The 22,537-nt window shown below is 37.2% G+C and overlaps 1 protein-coding gene, 1 long non-coding RNA gene and 1 pseudogene across 2 annotated transcripts in view; 2 read left to right on the forward strand and 1 right to left on the reverse strand.

Annotated features, from left to right (window-relative positions):
* The window catches only part of LOC147915100 (uncharacterized), a 92,146-nt gene that overhangs the window by 21,675 nt on the left and 47,934 nt on the right, over positions 1-22,537 (reverse strand). The window lies entirely within an intron of this gene.
* On the forward strand, positions 6,228-7,148 carry LOC106800057 (olfactory receptor 5AC1-like). Its single transcript, XM_014794945.1, has one exon. The coding sequence runs from the start codon at positions 6,228-6,230 to the stop codon at positions 7,146-7,148; it is 921 nt and encodes a 306-aa protein (XP_014650431.1).
* On the forward strand, positions 21,237-22,177 carry LOC101391690 (olfactory receptor 5H2-like; annotated as a pseudogene).

Below are 22,537 nucleotides of genomic sequence, written 5' to 3' on the forward strand. Positions count from 1 at the left end.
ATCTTTAAGTTGCTGCTGTGTCACTTTCTTTCTTACAGATCCAAGATCTGAAGAAAAGCATTAAAATCTCTGAATACTAAACACAAGCGAGACATTCAGGAGTAAAATACTTTCCTCTAGTACTTGGGAAAGAGGCTGCTTCTTACAAGGGAAAGTTTGTCCCATAATATCCACCTCCCTACTCTCAGTGACATGCTAAGAAAGGGAGCCTGAGTTACAGCCAAGTCAAGAGAAGGGATATTTTCTTCCTCTCCCCGCTTCTCTACTTCCATAATCTTCCCAAATGCACCTAGATCCCAACAGCAAAACTTCCTTAGAATTCCAGGCCCAGTGGAGAGCAGACTTGTAAAGGAGTTAGGATCCTCCAGTCAAACATCTTCGTTTTTTATAAGCGAGTGTTAGTGTTACACCAGGCAGATTAAACAGAGGCAGTTCCTGATCACTACAGGGCTCATTTTAACATCTCTCTGTTCAACAGGCTGCCACCTGGAAAGAAGAGACACTATCAGTTATTAGAGTTCAAGGATCTGTTGCAGTCTTCAGGCTTAGGATTTGTGTGGTGAGAAATGGTGAAACAAGTCAACTGCAGCAAAAGTCAGAAGTCGGAGGGAAGGGGCCAAGCGCCGGCTGAGACAGAGAGTATTCTGAGAGGGGCAGGCTGCTCTGAGGGAGGGTGGGGCGATGAGGCTTCCAGCAGGACTGGACCAGAAAGCCTCCATGTCCAAGAGCAAAACAGAATGCAATGTGCAAGGTCTTGGTTATTGAATTTGCACAAACCACAGAGCTACCCACAGACAGCAAAATTTCCGTTTTCACTGAGTGAATCTCACTCACAGTTCCTACATTGCAAGTGTTTCTCAGAGGAAACCTTTGCAGCTCAAGAGAGCTGAGCCATAAATTCTCGTATGTGTTAGAAATTTGGGGTTTTACTATCTTGCACCTAGATCAGATTTTGTTGTATGTTCTACTGTGTCCAAGGCAGTGAAAACAACAAGTTCATAATTCTTATTTGTCATTTTCAGACGTGTAAACTTTTATGGCCTGCTTACATTACTGAAGAAAATGGTGCCAGCCTGCTGGCACTTTTGGGACTTCTACCTGGTTCCTGAGCTCTGTCAGCCTCACTCACAAACATAAATGTTCCTCCTCTCACAGGGTAGCGTGTCAGGCAGAAATCTAATGATGGAGAGATACTGGGTAGCTTGGCGACTTTCCATTCTTACAATAAGATTCTTATTGTAAGATTAGATTCTTACAATAAGATTAGAAAAGCTAAGGGATAAACTGAATTTTTTTTCTCAGCAACATTGCATATTGAAATCACAAATGAAATTCAGATTTTTAACCTCAATTCTTAGATTGATTTTATTGTCAAAGAAATATAAGAATCATTCACCTGAAAAATCTGTTAGGTCCATTGGAAAAAACTTTATATAGAGGATTATTGGATATGTTTTAGGAAGAGGAAAGAGATATATAGGCTTAAGGATTTCACTCTCTCTTCCACGAGCCATTAGAAGTTATGTAAGGTTGTAAGTGGAGTTGCAGCCATGGGTGTGAGAACAGTGGTGATGTTAGCAATTTGGCTTTCTATAAATATGACATGGCCCAAAATAGAGAATGGTAGGAAAAAATAAGGAAACACATATAGATTGTTAAATGGCTATGTCAGTATTCCAAGCAGGAGATGGAGTCTTCTTGAATTTGGAGAGAAGTGGATGGTTTCAACAGACATTGAAGAGATACAAGTTGTGGGTTTGATAATAATTTTGACATGGGTTTAAGGAGGAATTCAGTCTCAAGGAGGACTCTCAAGTTTGTTTCTTTAAAAATGGGGTAGATAGTGATGCCACTACTGAGAATAGGAAGACAGGATGAGGTCCATGGTTAGTGATAGGTTTGAAAAGACTCTAAATTTTGGTTTAGACATGTTGAGCTTGATGAGTCATTGAGATGTTTGAAGAAACTATTAGGTGGATGGAATGTGGCATAATCAAGAGTAATAAAGTAAAGGAAATTAATAATTCCTAAAAAGTGCTCAGAAGCAGTCTGTCAAGTTGCCCTCACAGTGAACCCTGATGACACACAGTGTGGTTCTAACTGTTATACTCGGAGGTGTCGGAGGTGACTGGCTGATTAGCCCACAATGCCCAGTAGAACAACTCTGCCTTCATCCTACAGGGGATCCATTAGCAACTTTCACCCAGGGAATCCCAAGGTTCTTTCTACTTTTTCAGGAATAGATTTGAAAGAGTACAAATAAATATGTCCCTGCAGTTAAGGTTTCCCAGAAATGTCTTTGCACAAGTAAACACTGTTCATTCTGCATCTTCCACTTTTCTTCGTTTAGGGGTTTTAAGAGGAGATATAGCCGTGGATGTGAGAGCAGGGGCGGCCTCATCAGTGTGGCAATCCATAAAGACGACTCTGGCCCTAATGTAGAGTATGGTGGAGGGGAATATGCATTTTTTCTTTTTTTTTCCAGCAGAAACCTACCATTTTTCCTTCAAGACAGTCACCACTTTCTCAATTTCCCAAAGACTTAGAAGAACTGAGTGAGAACACAGGGATCTGTCTAGTTTTCATTATTTATAGTTTATCTATTTGCCTATTTGATAATGAAATATCCAGGTAAGAAATGAAAATCCTGGCAACCCTGTGAGATTTTCTGTTTCTCTTCAGGACAGACAATTCTAGATGTCTGTCATAAATACTAGATGTTCTACTGTTGAGGAGACATGCATAATAAGATTTATTCTTAACAGTAAACTTGGAATAAGAGAAGAATGAGACAAACGGAAAAAATAATGATAATGACTCAAAAGTTTCAGAGACTGTTTCATACTACAGAAAATTTTCTTTGTCAGGGTACAGACAACTAAACTTTACTGCTCAAACTTCTTTAATTTATTAATGGAATCATGAGAAGATGAGCTAAAGTCATCAATGATAACTTTCTTAGGCCCCTTAATTCCAAATGGATGGAGAAATATACATATACCTCGAAGAAAAAGACTCAAAATGCTTAAGAGCTCTTGACCTAATTATGAAAATTGGGAATACCACTCATGGGTTTAGAGCTGGCAAGAAAGCTAGGCAGGCCCACTCAGGAGAAACCTGCACTTTGGGAATGAAATAATCTGCCCTCAGTGTCCAGAAGGCCAACTTTCGGTGGAGACATATCAGTCAGTCTTCCCGCTGCTGTTCTGCGTTTCTAGGGCTCCTTGTAGGTGTACCCTTTAAAAGGTAAATTTTTAAAGCTAGGGTTTTTTTTTGTTCTATTCTCAGTCAAAATGGGAAATAATAACTCACTATTTTCCTAATGTTGAACCATTAAGAAAAATATTGCCTTCTGACCTATTTTAAGGTTAAACAAGTCCAATTTTGGTAAATTGGTAAACTTTTCATGTATTTTAATCAAGAAGTATGTGTATAAAATTGTGTTATTCACTTAAGAAACAACTGAACTTGCACACCAAATTACAGGTGGATTTTCTCCTTCCAGTAATCTAAGAGTCTCTGCTTTCACCTCCCATTATCTTGGGATCTCTTCTTTTGGATTTACTTTAAATAAAATCTACATGTTGTAGAGTGAAATTGAAAGATCACATCAAATATTCTACCTGCAATATTGACAAAAATTATAAAATATTTAGTAACACATCAAAAAGGAAACATACCGGGATGTGAAGAAAACTAAGAAAAACTTGTAATTGTATACCTAACTTTATTCATTTACAAGATACCTTTTGATTATCCCCCAAAAAATGAAAGAGAGGAAGAAAGAAATCACTTTCAAAGGCTGAAGTCAGACACCGCTGAAAATATTCAGAAGTGTATGCTGCATAATCCAAAAAAATTTCTGAACTTAAGATATATTTTCACAAAAAATTACTTACAATTAACACCCATATTTATTAGAATTTTTATAACCATCTACTAAATGCAATAACAGAATTATCATTCTTGTTTCTCTCCTTTTCTCTTTCTACTATTAGCACACTTATGACTAGCCTTAAATATATGTTTCTGTCCATAGGGGAAATATCTATAATTGTATAACAGGATGATAATATATATTGTCTTTTTATGACAAATTTTTAAAATTCTGTTTATGCTATTTATCTCTCTCCTCCGCTCCTTTATTCTCTCCTCTCACCTACACAAAGACAGTAAATATTAGCAACCTAAGGTCTATCATTTCATGCAATCTTTATGTTCACATGGTTATTTGCAAATATATATGTGTGCATGTGTTCATAGATAGACACAGAGTGAGAATTTTAAGATCTTATTATCTGTTTGTTTAATGTGATCATCTCATATATACTTCTCTGCATCTTACGTTTCTCACTTTCCTAACAATTGTGGAAATTTCCTTGAGTCAACTGGTAGAGCAATAACTCAATTTTAAATGCCTGCCCTAATATTCACTGGTATGATTACACCAGGATTTGTTGGACTGATGCTTCATCTCAATTGGTTTTCATATTATTTCCAGTCTTTTGCCGCCATGAACAAGGCTGCAGGAGACTTTTCTCTCTACAAAGTGAGAATCTGAGGAGTGTAAAGTGATGTCTTATTGTTATTTTATTTGCACATCCTGAGTACTGGGGAAGGTGAGCATCTTTTCCTACATTTATGGAATGTGTTGACATATTTTTTTGTGACTTGCCTATTCAATTCCATTTTTCTATTGAATTATCTGACTTTTCTTAACAATTTGTAAGATTTCTTTGTATGTGATAGGTAATAAAATTTTACCTATCATACTTATTACACATATTGCTTCCAAAGTTTTATTCATCTTTCTCCCTGTTATAGATTAGATACATACTCCATTTCATACAATTAAAATTATGTTAAACATACTATATCTTTATTTAATTTATGAGTTTCTTATATTAGTCAAAGATTTTTGTAATATATTTAAATTATATGTATTTCATCAATTTTCTTAGAATGTTTTAATTGCTTTTTTTTTTTTTTTTTTACCATTAAGACCTTGTTCTGGAGCAGTTTTAAAATAGGGAGCCTTTCTTACTTTTCTTCCAGGTAGACTGGCAAATATAGCCATACCATTTATTAAATAAATCATCACTTTTCTCAATTAAAAAATCATCCCTGTAAAATATTAACTACCAATATATACTTGAATCTTTATTTGGCTTCACTATTATATATTCCTATTTCCATGCCATATCATATTCTGTGAAATGACTGCATGTTTTAACACTTAATCCTGCACAGTTGACTTTCTTACTGTTCATATTTTCCTTGTCTTTTCAAAATAATTTTATCTTATATAAATTTTATGCTTATGCTAGTAATTAAAAAGAAATTAGGACTCTAATTGAAATTAATTCCAATTCTACTGACATATTTATAATACTAAATCTTCTTATCTAAGAACATATTTTGGCTGTCTATTTCTTCAGAAATTATATAATGCCCTTTGGTAAGTTTTGTAATTTTCTTCACATAGGACTTACACATTTTAAAAGTTCTTTCAATGTATTTTAAAGTGTTATGGCTCTTATAATTGAAAATTTTCCCTTTTATTTCTCTTTCTTGTTGGTTATTGTTTGCATAGAAAAAAATCTAGTGACTACTTACGTTTTCATCTTGTGTCTGGTACTTATTAAAGTCATAATGTTATTTTTTAATTATAACAATATAACATCAGCAAGAAATATGAATTTATCTCCTACAATTTTTATGATATTTTATTATTTTATTTAATTTTCATATCTTAGATATATTATAATTTCTAAGATAATATCACATAATAATGGTCAGAGTAAGTATTTCAATCTGTTCTTAATTTGAAGGGAGGTGCTGTATTATTTAGAATGTGTGCTGTTAGTTTTGATAACTAATCTTTAGCATATTTGAATAGGTTAATTCTATTTCTATTTTTAAAGATTTTTAAATTAGAAGATGATTATTAAATTGCAATCAATTAAAAAAGAAGTTCACTTCTTTTATAGAAATAATGAAATCTTTATGTATTATATATATATTTCTAATTCTTAGGACCAGTTTCCCAAATACTTATTGTTTGTGAAGAATACTTATTCAAGGGTAAAAGGTAAATGTTCTGATTAAAGGGGGTACGTAAACAGGAAGATGCATTTTTTTCACGTAAAATGTGATTATTTCATGGTCTTTTATGACTGTGTCCCTCACCTTTTCTCTCACTGCAGTGATCAACCTGAGGGGATACGATGGAGGCAAACAAGACGCTGGTGACCGAGTTTGTTCTCACGGGACTTACAGAGCATCCAGGGCTGCAGGTCCCCCTGTTCCTGGTGTTCTTGGTCACCTACCTCACCACCATGGTGGGCAACCTTGGACTGGTGGCTCTCATCTGGAAGGACCACCGTCTGCACAGCCCCATGTACTTATTCCTTGGCAGCTTAGCCTTTGCAGATGCTTGTTCTTCATCCTCAGTGACCCCCAAGATGCTGATGAATTTTTTGTCTAAGAATCACCTGATATCCCTAGCTGAGTGTATCACTCAATTTTACACTTTTGCTTCTAGTGCAAACACGGAATGTCTCCTCCTGGTGGCAATGGCCTATGACCGCTACGTGGCCATATGCAACCCTTTGCTTTACCCAGTGGTGATGTCCAATATCTTCTGCATCCAATTATTAGGTGTTTCCTATATTATTGGGTTTCTTCATCCCATGATGCATGTGGGTTTCTTACTTAGATTAACTTTCTGCAAGTCCAATGTAATACATTATTTCTACTGTGAAATTTTACAACTATTTAAGATTTCCTGTACTGACCCTATAGTTAATATGTTCCTGATTTTTATATTTTCAGTCTTTATACAATCTTTTACTTTTATGACCATCATAATATCTTATATCCGAGTCCTCTTTGCCATCCTGAAAAAGAAGTCTGAAAAGGGCAGGAGCAAAGCCTTCTCCACGTGCAGTGCCCACCTGCTCTCTGTCTCTTTGTTCTACGGCACTCTCTTCTTCATGTATGTGCGTCCTGGATCTGGACCAGCTGACGATCAGGATAAAATGTATTCTTTATTTTACACAATCATAATTCCCCTGCTAAATCCTTTTATTTACAGTCTGAGGAACAAAGAGGTTATAGGTGCCTTGAGGAGAATAATAAACAAATAAACACTTCCTAAGGCAAATTTCAAACTTGTTCTTTTCAAACTTTGCAAAATACAAGGGGTCTGAAGTTATGCAAATTAACCTTGGCTTTTTAATTTTAACAGAAGGCTAGTGTCTAGGGCCATTTCTGAGGGCTGTGTGATGAAAGTCACCTTCAATGGATACCTGCTTCAATGGAAGGAGATCTTCATATCACATAAAACTGAATTCTTTATGAAAAATGGAACATCATTTTTTAAATTAAGCATTTAGAATTCACAATTTTTGACTCTTTGTAAACTCTCTCTAAATTAGATACAGTAGTTTTTAATTTTACTGTGGCAGACATTTGCAAGTTTCTTTGTTTGAGGCTGGTGTGACTGAGCCAAGACAATTGTGATGAGCTTGCATATCAAAATTCCTGCTGCTTCTCAACTGTTCAGAGACTCAGGTGAAGTGACTTCTTGGAGAAAAGTGTCCCTGAAGAGAAAATTTTCTTTGTAGTGAAGAAAATGTTTAGAAAGTGTAGAATATAAGAGATTGGTGGCTTTTACTGAGAAAAATGAAAGTTGGGAAAAAATAAGAGTGGACTATTGTATAAAAGTATGGCTCAAATGTATGAAAATATATAGTACATTTTATCAGGGAAACTATAGGCAATATTGGTATTCAAGAATTTGAAGATTTTAGAAGATATCAAGATATATCCTCTCAGATATTTGAAGTCTACTGTATTTATCTTTACATGTTTAATGAAGCAGAGACTCAGAAATTTGCATACTTATCACTCTCCTTACAATCTCTTACATGTTTATTATTATTTAAGAAAAAATAATTTACTTTTGCAATCATATGATGCAATATATCTTAATTTGGGTGCCACTGTGGAATGGTTCTCATGTCTGAAATGATTGATGAAACCTTCAATGTCATATTTATTTTTCTTTCATTGACTTCTTTGTGAGGAACGAGTAGTGACTTTCTTCGTTGGCCATCTCTCAAATTTAAAAGGAACTCTAAAGTGGTAAATGCATAATTTGTTTGAATCTGTCATATCTTTGGGTACCCATTGCTGCTGCAAAATCCCAAGGTGATGGCCTAATATTGTTGAGCAGTAAGGAGGAACTAAGAGGAAGAATCATGTATACAGAAAACCTGATGTGTGGACATAACAGTATGCAACATAGGAGGATGCAAGGCTGAGCTCTGAAGCCAGCACAGCAGTGTACGCATCGAATCCAACCGAATTCAAAATTTCTACAGATCAAATAAGTACTGGGAGAAATGGTCCTTGTCATATAAATGGAGGGACTTCACAGAGGCATCTTTGGCTCTGATGGAGATCCAAGGGCCTAAACTATCCAAGCTTCTGCAAGATCCTCTGCCTTCTCTTCAACCAGGCAGGGGAAAGGTTTAGATTGTGAATAAGGACACTATTATTGCAAAACACAGGTGCATGAAGCCATATAATATTGAAACTCATCAGAAAATCTCATACCTTGTAGTACTTATCTTTAAGAGTATTTTGGGAGACAATCTCCTACTGGAGGGAGTCTATAGAGCATTTATATCCTCTAAGCTGTGATTCTAGAATTGGCAATTCAGGCTCACTCAGTCTAAAATACAGCTCATCAAAGCATTTCCTAGAAACAATGGCTAACACTTATAGTATCCCAACTACAAGGAGAATATGCTCCTGGCAAATATGCCCCAGAGTCCAGGGGTGAAGAGAAGACCTACAAGCTTCCAGACAGAGAGGCTGGGTTACAAGCAAAGGAAAGATAAGTACAGTAGCATCTGACTTCCCATCTATTGTACTGAAAGTACAAAGACAATGGGACAACATTTATAAACCATTGAGAGAAAACTAATGGGTTCCATGTGTAGTGTTGATACAAAGTGTATGTACGTAGAGGGATTGAGAATGCCTGTGCAGGCTGTGTGCGCTGTTCAACTCAAGGGCACTATTCATGACACCACATTGTGTGGCTGGCTGCCCTGTGTATAAGACACCAGAACACTGAACCAATGGATGATGATAACGTGACTGGGAACTGTTTATAAGTACACATTTAGATTTTAAAGACTATAAATAAATTAAATAACATTGATCATTCTTTTGGGGGAATTTTGGCAAATATTAGAGGATACTCTCTTCCAGTTAAAAGGCACTCTCTTAAGTGTTATGTAGTATAAATTGTATGCTATGACTCACTTTGAGATACTGTTTTCCATTTTTCTAAGCCTATCAAAGCGAATTTCATCATTTCTTTGGTTATTTGTGAACAAACCACAAGTTTAATTTTTTGAGAATAGGTTCCTTGAGGGGTACTCTGACTCACTATAATAGCTAGTGTTGAAGAGCTCATTCACTGTGAGTCACAGATCACACTGCCCATTGATTCCTATAGATTGCCTGTCACAGATACTCTCCGTGCCTGCCCATTTCTTCTCTAACTGCACATCTGCATCTGAGGGCTTTCTCTGATGGCTAGAGCTATTCTACCCTCACTAAAGGTAGATTATAAGAACAGAGAAGTGAATGCTACTCATAGACTCTCTCCTGGACCGTTTATCAACCAATGACTGATGAGAGTTGGTGAAAAAATACCCCCAACCCTTTGTCCTTTGGTTGATATAAATTTGAAGTCTATGCTCTACACTGGCCCATGGTGTTTCCAAAAATCATCAAGCTTGGTTTCCCACAACTGTAATTTGTTTATAAATTACCCTTTTTTGTCTACACTCCCTTTCCTGTCTCACTTCATCTTTCATCAACTATTCATAAATAAATTACTTGCACTTGAATCATGTCTCAGGGTCCAGCAGAATACAAACTAAGATACCTCTTTTGCCCTAAGGTAGAATTGAATATTTTATACAGGAACCAGACATACTGTACCATCTTATTTCAATATGACACAATTATTACTTCTAAAGAAGTATTAATGGTTGGGGGCTTCCACTACTTTGGAAATATCCTATCTATTTAGATGTTATTCAGATCCAAATAGAATCTTAAAGTGGTTCGTTCTTCCGCCTCAAACCCTTAAGAGTCTGTGACTCACCATACACACACATACACTCTACCAAAGTTGAAAGTCAATGCCCCTTTTAACTTAGTGTCTCAAATATACACTTCAGCTATTAAAAAGAATTTTAGATTGTCGTAATTTGGGATATCTCATTTGTTTGGCCTTTAAGTACGATTTACTTTAATTTTTATTGTCCTACATATGAAGACCAGATTTCAATTAACAACTGTGAGACAAACAAAAAAGCAAGAGAGAAACAACTCAATGTCAAAAGACAAGGCAATCAAAAGAACCAGTCTCAGATGTGACTCAGAGGTTGGGACTAAAAACCAGGAAATTTAAAATATCATGATCAATATGTTAAAGTTTCCATGCATGAACAGTTGGGGACTTTCAGAGAGAGAGAGAGATAGAAAGTACTTCTAAAAAGTCAAGTGAAAATGCTAGAAATAATTTTTTAAAAACATAAGAACAGAGGTAAAGAATGCCTTTGGTGAGCTCATCAGTAAATTAGACACAGTGGAGGAAAGAACAGTGAACTTGAATATAGGTCAATAGATATTATCAAAATTAAACACAAAGAAAGAAAAAAGTAAAAACAAAACTGAACATTCAAGTACTGTGAAAAAATGTCAAGTTACCTGACATATATGTAACTGGAATCTGAGAGGAAAAGAGAGAGAGTGGGTCAGAAGAAATGTTTGAAAACATAACGGTCAAGAATTTTTCAAAAATAACCAAAAGCATCAAACCAAAGTTCCAAGAAGCACATAAAACCTGAAGCAGGATAAACACCAAACAAACAGAAACCAAATCAAACGAAATAAAAATACAAAAACACTTAGACACATTATATTGAAGTGGCTAAAAACCAAAGATACAAGGAAAAGTTTGAAGGTAATCAGAGGGAAAAAAAAAAGCCAGAAGATAAAATTGAGTGACATAGTTCAAATTGTGGGGGGAAATCTGCCAACTCAGAATTCTATACCCAATAAAAAACAACTTCCAAAAATGAATGTGGTCCAGGTGCCTGGCTTGGGGGCCTTTCTTCCCAATGACTGGACACCTGGCTTTGAATTTTGTCTTTTCACCCCCAGAGGGTGGTGTGGGTGATGGGCCAGGAGGGCTGGACCTGGCCAGGTTGACTCTCTGGCCTGGCTGGGCTTCCAACTTCCCCCTTGTGTGCCCTTCTGCACATGGGCCAGGAATTGGGCAGGGGTGTGTGTGGGGGGCTCCAGGTGCTCCGTGTTGTGTGAGTTCTGCAGAGGGATGGGTACTGTGGCCCTTAAGTTGGAGAAGGGCTGGTGTCTCAAGGTGACTGGAGACTCTCAGCCTCAGGACTAGGCCGGCATGGGGTTGAGAGAAACTCTGAAGGGGCCTCCCCTAAACCTTATGCTGTCCTCTTGATGCTGGGAAACTGAACAGGGCGAAGCTGGAGCCAAGCCCCAAGGAATTCCAGACATCAGAACTCCTGTATCAGAGTTCCAGGACCTCAAGCTGCTCGTTAAACTCCCAGAGCAGAGGAGGATCTTCCTGTGGGAAGATGTTCAGCCAAGTGAGTCTCTGCTGTGTTGAGGCTCTGCAGCTCTGTGTCAAGAACACGCATACGCTGCGGCCCCTGCGGCAGAAGTTGGGTGGAGGAAGCTCACAACAATGAGAATCTGCAGGGGAAAGGCAAGGTGGACAGCCTCCTGCAGCAGGCCCAAAAGGGAACGCGGATGAGCATGGAGAACCAAGCACCTTGGGATGGACAGGCCATAGTCTGAGTGTGGTCCTGTACCTGGCACCAGAAGTGCAGTCCATCAAGCACTGACCACTCCCAAATGAGAAGATTTTGAGGCTGCTGGGTCTCGCTTCACAGGGGCCCAGTGTGCTTTCCTCTGGCACCAGGGCCCCATTTTGGTAGCCGACTGTGGAGGTTCTCACTTCACTACTCTGTACTCCTTGGTCCCTTTGACCTCTGAGGGTGAAGCATTTCCTCTGTCCAGGTCACCACTCTGGGCTTGCCCATGCATTCAAACTGAGGTGTCTGCCTGTCTCAGGAATGAGGGGGCAGAGAAAAGGGGGGGACAAGCTATGGAAACAAGACCCTGGGATTTGTACCAGGGCTTTTGGAGTTAAGTTCTTCATTCAAAAAATAGGAAATTGGGAACACAAAGAATGGGGAGAGGGGCAGGGACTTTTGGGGGAAATGATTGGAAGGATGGTGAAGTTCAATGATGTTCTTGATTTTAATCCCCACATCATTCATCAATTTGTTCTTAAATAAAGAAGCCTGGGACACAATGAAAAGAAAAAGAACATGAAACAAAAATCTTTAAGACAAAAACTGAGGAAATTCATTACCAGCATATCTAGAGAAAAAATATGAAAGGAAGTTTTTCAGGCAGAAGGAATGTGATACCAAAGAGAAACTTGGTGCTACACAAACAAAGACCTTGAAAAGAGTTAAAATTAAGGTTCATATAAAAAAGAATCTTTCTTATTTTGAATTAATCTAAAAGATAATTAAATGCCAAAAAAGAGTAGCAATATATTGTGTCTTTACAGCATAAATAAAGGTAAAATATATGACAACACAGCAGAAAAGATTGGAGGGAGGAATTGCGTGTAGACTGTTAGATTACTACAATACATATGTAGTGGTATAAAATTATTTGAAGATAGACTGCGGTTAATTAAAGTGATATATTGTATACCCTCAGGGAATCACCAAAATATAGACAATGTATAAATAATATGCCAAATGTGAATATAGAATGGAATCACAAAAAACGTCTCTATTAATCCAAAAGCAGGTGGGTAAAGAGAAAAAGGAGAATTAAAAACAGATGAAATGGATAGAAAAACATCTAGCGAAATGATAGCCTTTAATCCAACCACGTCAATAATGTCATTAAATATAAATGGTACAATATACCAAATAAAAGATAGATTGTCAGATTGGATTCAAAAACAAGATCTACCTATATACTGTTGGAAGAAACATAAGTAAAATATAAAGACTTAGATAAATTAGAAGTAAAAGGATGGAAAACAGACAGACTAGCAAACACTAACCAAAAGAAAGCTGGAGTGGCAATCAAACAAAATGTAGACCTGAGATCAAGGAATATTACCAGAGATAGAGAAGAACACTGCAAAATGATAAAAGGTTCAATTCATCAAGAAGACAAAATAATACTAAGTATATAAGGACTGAACAATGGAACTTCAAAGTACTTGAAGCAAAAACTGATAGAATGGAAAGGAGAAAGAGACAAATCCACAATTATAGACTAAGACTTCAATATTCTTTTTTCAATAATTGATAGAACAAGTAGAATATCAGTAAAAGTAGAGAAGACCTGAAAGACACTCTCAACCAATTTGATATTTATAGAATACTCCCTCAAACAGTAGCAGGATACACGGTATTTTTATACACACATTGAACATTCACCAAAATAAACCCTATTCTGGGTAATATTTATAATAATTGAATTAATACAAAATATAACCCATAACAGAATTAAACTAGAAATCAGTAAGAGAAAAATATCTGTAAAATCTCTACATATTTGGCAATTAAAAACCATCCTTCTAAATATTCTAGATCAAAGAGACAGTCACAGGGGAAAGAAGAATATATTTTAAATGCAATGAATTGAATTTAAATGAAACTGAAAATACAAATATTTAAATGTGTGGTTATAGCTAAAATAGAGTTTAAAGAGAATTTTATAGTATTAAATGCTTATATTAGGAAAGAAGAAAGGATTAAATCAATGTTCTAAGTTTCCACAGTTAGACACTATAAAAAGAAGAGCAAATTAAACCCAAAGCAAGCAGAAAGAAGTATATAAATATAAGAGCAGAAATCAATTAAATTGAAACAAAAATAATAGAGAAAATCAATGAAATGAAAAGCTAGTTCTTTGAAACAAAAATCTGGTTGTCTGAAAAGATCAACAAAATTGATAAACTTCTAGCCAAATTGACCAAGAAAAAAAAAGACTTAAATTACTAAATGACAGAAAAAGCATATCTCAGAAGAGAAAGAAGGAATCATTACAGATGCAATAATGTTTATAAGACAATACAGAAATATCTTGAACAAGTTTATGTCCAAAAATTTGTCAACCTAGATGAAATGAACAAATTCTCTGAAAAAAACGCAAACTACCAAAGCTTGTTTAAGAAGAAATAGATAAGCTGAATACTTGTGTGCTTTTTTTAAAATTCAAATTTTTAGTTAAAAATCTTCAAACAAAGAAAAGTCTAAGTCCATATATTATATATAAAACAGATGAGCAGAAGTAGCTAAATCATCTTCCAGGAGTTTTGAGGAGAAACTTCTTTCTAGAGAAAGATGTAAGTGCAGGAAAAAGAAAGCAAAGTAAAATATATTGTTATCTGAGCTGTCAAAATCAGACGAGCAACTGTGGCCTAGTCAAGAGGTCCAAGGGGTTTTTTCCTGTAAGTGCAATCTGAATCTCGACTCTAGTGCTGGAAGAGATGGAGCCAGCGGAGAACATGTTACCCGTGGTGCACAAGGCTCGCCAGGTTGGCCAGACCAAAGCCTGGTGGGCAGTTTGAAGAAGAAAGAGTGAAGTGGGGCTGGCCATGTTTGGAAGGAAGTCCGTGGGTGAGCTTACTTCTCTCATCAGAAAGAAGAGAGAGATGACGGCCTTGTTCAACGGAGCATGCCTGGGGAGCTACTTAGCATTTCTGCTAAAAGAAGAGAAAAGCAACGGTAAGTCAAAGCCACAGGCTGACCTTTGGATGCCCCAACAACCCACCCATGTGGTCCTGCCAGAATCTTGTCATTTCACTCATCATATTAATATCTCCTTCCTTTGGGAGGAGGAAAAAGGGAAGCGCAGAAGGGACGACAGTAGAGACTTGAACCCCTTTCTCTAGAGCTATCACTCTAAACGTATTGAGCAGGAGGAGCAGGATGCAAAACTGTGTGTACACTGCATACATTTTCCTTATCTGCAGACACACAGATGTATGCATGTATGTACACTGTGTACAACAGTCATATCATATGAAAACTTGGTGCACCTGACAAATGATGGGCAAGACCTACACACAGAATGAGAAAAAAAAGCTTTTCTGAGAGAAATTACAGAATAACTAAACAAAAGGAAAGATGGGTTGGAATATTGAAAAAATATCAATTCTCCTTAAATGCATTATAGATTTAATAAAATCCCAATCAAAATCCTGGCAGGATTTCTTGTAGAAATTGACAAGCTGATTCTAATATTCACATGGAAATGCAAAGGGTGTAGGATAGCCAAGACGACTTTGAAAAAGAAGAACAAAGTTAGAGGTCTAACACTGTCTGATTCCAGGCTTAGTATAGAACTTCAGTAACAAGACAGTGTAGTATTATTGTAAAGATGTACAAATATACGAGTGGAACAGAATAGAGTCCAGAAGTAGACCCATAAATATATGGACAACTGATTTTGGACAAACATGCAAAGGTAATTCAGTGGAGAAACGACAGTTTTTTCAACAGAGGCTGCTGGAACAATTGGCTATCTATGTGCAAAAAAAAAAAAGAACTTTGATCCAGGTAATATACAAAAATTAACTCAAAATGGATCATAGACTTAAATGTATAACCAAAAAATAAAACACCAAAAGCACAATCCATAAAAAAAATTGATAAATTAAGTTCATCAAAATAAAAGAAGTGCTGTTCAAAAAACAGCAAAATGAAATGCTAAAATTGCTAAAATGAAATGACAAACCATAGATTTCCAGAAAATATGTGTAAATCATATATCTGATAACAGATAGCCAGGATATATGAAGAACTCTCAAAGCCTGAAAATTGAAAACAAATAACCCAATTAAAAATGAGCAAAATATTTGAACAGATTCTTCACTGAAGATAGCATATAGATGCGAAATAAGGGCGTGAAAAGATGCTAACCGTCATTAGTATTGAGTGAAATGCAAATGAAGACTGCAATGAGATATCACAACCCACCTGTTAACTAACATTGAAAGGATAATCCATGCCGGAAGCAGCAATGCAGACCTCTGCACTCACAGACAGGCAACATATGAGTTAGGAGATAATGACAGAACTGAAGGGGGCAGTAAATTTAAGTCGTTTGGGTCATGTTGAAGCTACCTCTGCACATCACACTGCTTGCTCCACCCATCTGCTGAGTTTCACAGTGAGTGCTTTTATTTATGTTATTTTTTCACCACTTTGTCTTTCACTAGCAAAATTTAAGGAAGCAGGAAAATAGTTTAATGAATATTAAAAAATATGTCCTTTTTGGGGCTGGCCTGGTGCATAGTGGTGAAGTTTGTGCACTCCGTTTCGGTGGCCTGGGTTTGTGGGTTCAGATACCTGGGCATGAACCTGTGCATTGCTTATCAAGCCGTGCTGTGGCAGTATATAAAGTAGAGGAAGGTGGGCACAGATGTTAACCCAGGGCCAATCTTCCTCAGCAAAAAGAGGATTGGCATCAGATGTTAGCTCAGGGCTAATCTTCCTCACCAAAAAGAAAAAAAAAAAAGAGGAAGGTGGGCACAGATGTTAGCTCAGGGCGAATCTTCCTCATGAGAACAAAGCAAAAAAAAAAGTCCTCTTTTCCCCAATGTAGCCATGATTCCACTGGACATTAAATATTTTTTACTTTTTAGATAACAAATCAAAATGTTAAGATAACAAATCAAAATGTTACAAACAAGTAAATTAAGTTTTGTTTTTCCGAATGAATGTTCACTGACAATATTCGCTGTTAATGCATAAAATGCAAATCTGAACATGTTACAACCATGTTCAAAATCCCTCAATAGTTTTCCTTTAATTTGGGTTAAAGTACAAAGGCCCTGATCTGGCCTCCAGACCCCGTGTGATCCCACCCAGGCTGGCCTCCTGGCCCCCATCTGGCTCCTCCCGCTTCTCTCTTGGCATGCCAGCCTCATTTACCACGTGGAGCTTCTCCAGTGACCTAGCTCTCTGATAATCCAGGTCCTCCAGTGAAGGAGGCCCTGTGGATGGCAGGTGCCCACAGGCATCGACTTCTTAGAAATGAAGACCCTCAGGCCCCACCCAGACCTCTGAGACAGAATCTGCATTTTATCAAGACCTCCAGGAGATTCACAGGCATTAAATTTTGGGAAGCTGTGATCTGGGCCCCCTCCCACCATGGTCCTTTGTTCTTTTTTTCCTTTGCTCCTCCCTGATCTTTGCCTAGTAAGATTTCTCAGCAGATTGCTGCTTAAAGTGGGGAGTGAGGTCCAGGTCTGAATGTGAGCTGCAGTTTGCATGAAGAGGACAACTTTCTCGGGGTTGGCTCCTTAAGGGAATCTAGAACTCTGGCCTCATTAAAATCATGTATGTTTAGCTCAGACAAGACCATGCTGGTCAATGCACTCAGAGCATCAAAATTTATACATACACTGGAGTTTGCATAAACATGTCAGAAGTGTCATCTGTGGTGAAAAATAGTGGCATAAAGTTCAATTTCAATCGTTAGAACTAGCACTGTCTACAGTGACTTGAAGTTTGTGATTTCAGAGTCTGTAATGCCCTGTGGGACAACCTGGACTTCTCACACATGTCCAAGTCCACAGTGCCCAGAGGAACAGCTTAGATTTGTCCTAAAGGGAATCCTTGGGTGCTATCAGGGGAATTTTAGTTCTTCACTTCTTGTTCTTCTGACAAAAGCACACAATTGTATAATTAGTTGATTCTTCTGTGCAAAAAAAATTAATATAAACCACAGGTTCCTGTGCTCGGGAAATGAAGCCTCCAAAATGAATCAGTGTGCAAAGAGTTGCTGCCTATGTTATTGTCATCCTGTGCTACTGTATGTTTTTCTACTCTAGAAAATCTCAGGTATTGAAACTACCTCCACAATTTCTCATAAGATATGGGTAAAAGAGAAATTATTTGCATAATATTCATTATTCTTTATACAGAAAATTTAATATACAATTTAATTTATAATAACTTTAGATTGGGTCTATAAAATGTCAAATACCCAGGTGGAAATGGGGGAGAAAACAGTGAATTGATTGTGCATTTTATTTTATGACTAAAATTGTGGTGTGCAAAATAGCTATAGACTGAATTGTTCCCTTTAATGATGTTTTATATTTTGTTAAGTGAAGTATGATTCTATAAGGTAAATTTTGGTGAACTAGAAAGTTAAGTAATTTAAAAGTGGGTTTAAATTTCAGGTCATATAAGAAATCATTCTGATGATTCTGACAAAAAGACACACTCTATTTAATTAACCAGTAATTAAAACTTTTAAGATAAATCAGTAAAATATTAACACCTCCATCCCTTCACCAATCTCTGACAATAATTTTATTACTTTGTATATATAACAGAAATATATATGTATTAAGGAATATAAATGGAATATATAGACGTCATTAAGTATTTTACATATATAGTTAGATATATATATCAGAATATACGTAGAAAACGTCCCTCCACTATGCTTTCCAGCATTTATAACTTAATAAGTACCCACACACAAAGAAATTGGAGGGTTTTCAATTATTTAGTGATTGGGATTGAAGGTAATGAAAACCATTCCATATAAAAACCTACTTAACTGGAATTGTTGACTTTCATTAGCCTTTCAGTGACTTCCTCTCTCCCTCTTCCTGGTCTTTCCTGCACTGACCATCTGTCTCTGTTATTTTCCGTCTTCACTCACCTCCGTGTTGTTTTCTTACATATTTCCTTCCCACTTCTGTTCCCTCTCTCCTCTCCATGCCTTATCTCCTCTCCTCTCTTGTGAAGACTTTTATTAAAATGTTCCAGAGGAAAAACACCCTACAGGTGTCTAGGAGAAGAAGAGAAATGCCAACTGTTCCCACATTTCTTGGAGTTCTCCATATCATTCCACCCACTGGTTTCCCTTTCACTTCTCATGATTTTCTGGCCTCACGTCTATCACAAAACAGAAACTGCTCTCACTAAAACCATGACCAATGTCTTAACATCCACACTCAGTGAACTCTGAGCACTCCTTGTCCTACTAGAGCATTTATTTGGCATTTCACGTGTACTTCCCTTCGTTCTTCCTGAGCATCTTTCCCTCTAAGTCCACAGCACTCAGCTGTCCCGTCTTCCTCCTGCTTCTCTGATCGCTCTGCTCAGTATCCTTATCCGGTGTCTCCCTAGTCTTTCTTTGCTGTGAGCTGTAGTCTTTCTTTCTTTCCTTGGTTGCAACAGGAAATGAGTTAATTGAATGAAAATTGGCTCTAACACAGAAATGCAAGAAAGATTGGAGGAATTAGCTGAAAAAATGGGCAGAACAGAAGAAAATAAAGAGGCCAACCAACAGCCAAAATCATGTCCCCTCACTAACTCAATGAGAGCCACTGTCACTGCTGCTGACCCTGGAATGCAGCTCACACTGATAATGCCTTTGTTGTGGATGCAGGATGCATTTGCTGGAGTCTTCCTATTGCTGCCTTTGTGGCCAATATTCTCTTCTCCCTGTATCTTTTTCTCCCTCTTTCCATATTCCAAATGTAAGTTAAGTGAGTTTGATTTGCCAAATCTAGGTCAAGTCCCTTGATTGCAGGTACATGGGGATGGGAAAGTCAGTTCATGCCTCTTTTGGCTTTTTGAGTGGTGATAACATCTTCTGGCCATGAAGACTATGTGACAGAAAATGGGATCAGATGTTGGCCATCTAATATGTGCCATGTATCCACTTTATAACCTCTTTAATAAACTTCCTCAAGTTTCTTTCCACGCCCTTCCTCTCTTTACTTGATGCACTCTTTCCAGTGGATAGGTCATCCAAAAATATGCCTTCAGCTACTCCAGTGACTCAAAGACATTATTTCTGTTAAGCCCTAGTAGACTCATACTACTAAGCTACCTCACCTGGATGTTCAGAGCACACTCCAAAAACTGGCCACTGCATCTGAGTTCTCAGTCTCAGTTTTTGATGACCATCTACCCAGTCATCAAGTGACTGCTCTCTCATTGACCACCCCCTTCACATCTAATATGTCACCAAGTCCTAGTGACTCTACATTCTGAATTCTTTTGCATCTCTCTCTCATTCCTCCTCATCACTCCCAATATCATATCTCTCACTAATGAGGCGGTTGACATGCATTTGAATCACTTGGAGAACATCTGTAAAGTGCAGATATTAGACCCCAGTCTTGACCCACTGAATCAGTTTTTACAGTGATACCTCACAATCTATATCTTGCACAAAAAAATTTCTCAGACACTCTGATGTGTAATCTTGTTTGGGATCCACCGGACAAGAGTATCAGCATCTTGACTAGTATTCCTGAGTCCAATGTCCCCTCCCAGCAGACTACTTTCCACACTGCCATGTATTTATTTATTTATTTTTGTGAGGAGGATTCGCTTTGAGTTAACCTCTGATGCCAATCCTCCTCTTTTGTTGCTTCAGGAGATTAGCCCTGAGCTAACATCTGTGTCAGTCTTCCTCTACTTTATACGTGGGACACTGCCATAGCAAGGTTGATGAGTGGAGTAGGTCCACACGCGGGATCTGAACCCATGAACTGAGGCCACCAAAGTGGAACACGCCAGACTTTTAACCACTCAGTCACGCGACCAGTCCCCCCATACATTTATTTAAAAAAAATACCTTACAGAAGCACTACACATCACTTAAGGTTTCAGTGTATGCTTATTGCTTGAGGAATAAAGTTCAAGACTCTTCACATGCGATTGTATTCATATGTTTACTTAGGCCCTTCAAACTTCTTTTCCCTTGACTCTACATCCATGTTCCACACACAGAATTTCCCTATCACACTCAGTGGTTTCCCCACAAATTTAGCACAAACTTAGAGGACTTTCCTTTTTTCTAAATCTGTTCACTGCTGAACATTGAACTGAAGTTATTGCACTTTTTCCGTTTGTTCAATTCCCCTGGAAAAGACTCTATCTATTATAGAGGTAATAAACAAAATTAAGGGAAAATTTTGATGTGGATAATTTTATTTCAACTCTTCTTGCCCATATTTTCACATTATAAATCCTTGGTGATATATACTTTTCATTGACTCTGTTTCATTTCAGGCAGCACCCAGTGAGGACATGGAAAAGGAAAATGCAACGTTACTGACAGAGTTTATTCTCACAGGACTTACATATCAACCAGAGTGGCAAATCCCCCTGTTTCTGGTGTTCTAGCTTATATATTTCTTCACCATCGTGGGGAACCTTGTTCTGATTGCTCTCATATGGAATGACCATCAACTTCACATCCCTATGTACTTATTCCTTGGGAGTTTGGCTTTTGTGGATGCTTGGATATCATCTACAGTGACCCCTAAGATGCTGGTGAACTTCTTTGCCTCTTTGCCATGAGTAAGATGATCGCTCTCTCTCAATGCATGATACAGTTTTTTTTCCTTTGCAATCAGTGTAACCACAGAATGTTTTCTGCTGGCAACTATGGCATATGATCGTTATGTGGCCATATGCAAACCTTTACTTTATCCAGTGATTATGACCAATAGACTATGCATCAGGCTATTAGTTTTGTCATTTTTAGGTGGCTTTCTTCATGCCCTTATTCATATAGGCTTTTTACTTAGATTAACCTTCTGTAATTACAGCATAATACATCACTTTTACTGTGACATATACCATTGTGTAAGATTTCCTGTACTGACTCTTCAATTAATGTTCTGATGGTATTTATTTTCTCTGGGTCAATACAGGTGTTCACCATTCTGACTGTTCTTGTCTCTTATACACTTGTTCTCTTTATAATCTTTAAGAGGAAGTCTCTACAAGGCCTCAGGAAAGCCTTCTCTACCTGTGGAGCCCATCTCTTATCTGTCTCTTTGTATTATGGCCCTCTTCTGTTCATGTATGTGCGCCCTAGATCTGCACCGGGAGATGACCAAGATATGATGGACTCTCTGTTTTACACTGTCATCATTCCTTTGTTAAATCCAATTATCTACAGCCTGAGAAATAAGAAAGTCAAAGATTCACTGGTAAGAATGTTAAAGAGAAATGTTTAGATCTCATATGAATATCTGTTCTGTTATTATTAAAACAGTCACACAGTTGTGCAGATGAGATGTGGCTCTGTTTGGTTAGTGTGCAAAGATTCTGGAGTTATAATTGCCCTATTGTTTTAATGACTTAAGGTGTTCATACCTAATAAACACTTTAATATTATGTGTGTATGATATTAAAAAACATTGAAAAAATTTTAATCAGGTGTTCATGTCATACTAAAATAATTAAAGAGGCAACAAACAAAATATTTTACATGCATGCATGTTTTCTATGTAGCTTCATGAATGCCTTAATCACTAAAATAGTGTAGTTCCACTATGGGACTCAATTATAATGTCTTGCATAATAATACAGCTGTG

The sequence above is a fragment of the Ceratotherium simum genome, chromosome 15, assembly GCF_057802395.1.
Source record: "Ceratotherium simum simum isolate JZ-2026a chromosome 15, ASM5780239v1, whole genome shotgun sequence".
NCBI lineage: Eukaryota > Metazoa > Chordata > Mammalia > Perissodactyla > Rhinocerotidae > Ceratotherium > Ceratotherium simum.

Coding starts and splice junctions, on each gene's coding strand:
- LOC106800057 (XM_014794945.1), top strand. CDS start 6,228: ATGGAGGCAAACAAGACGCTGGTGACCGAGTTTGTTCTCACGGGACTT.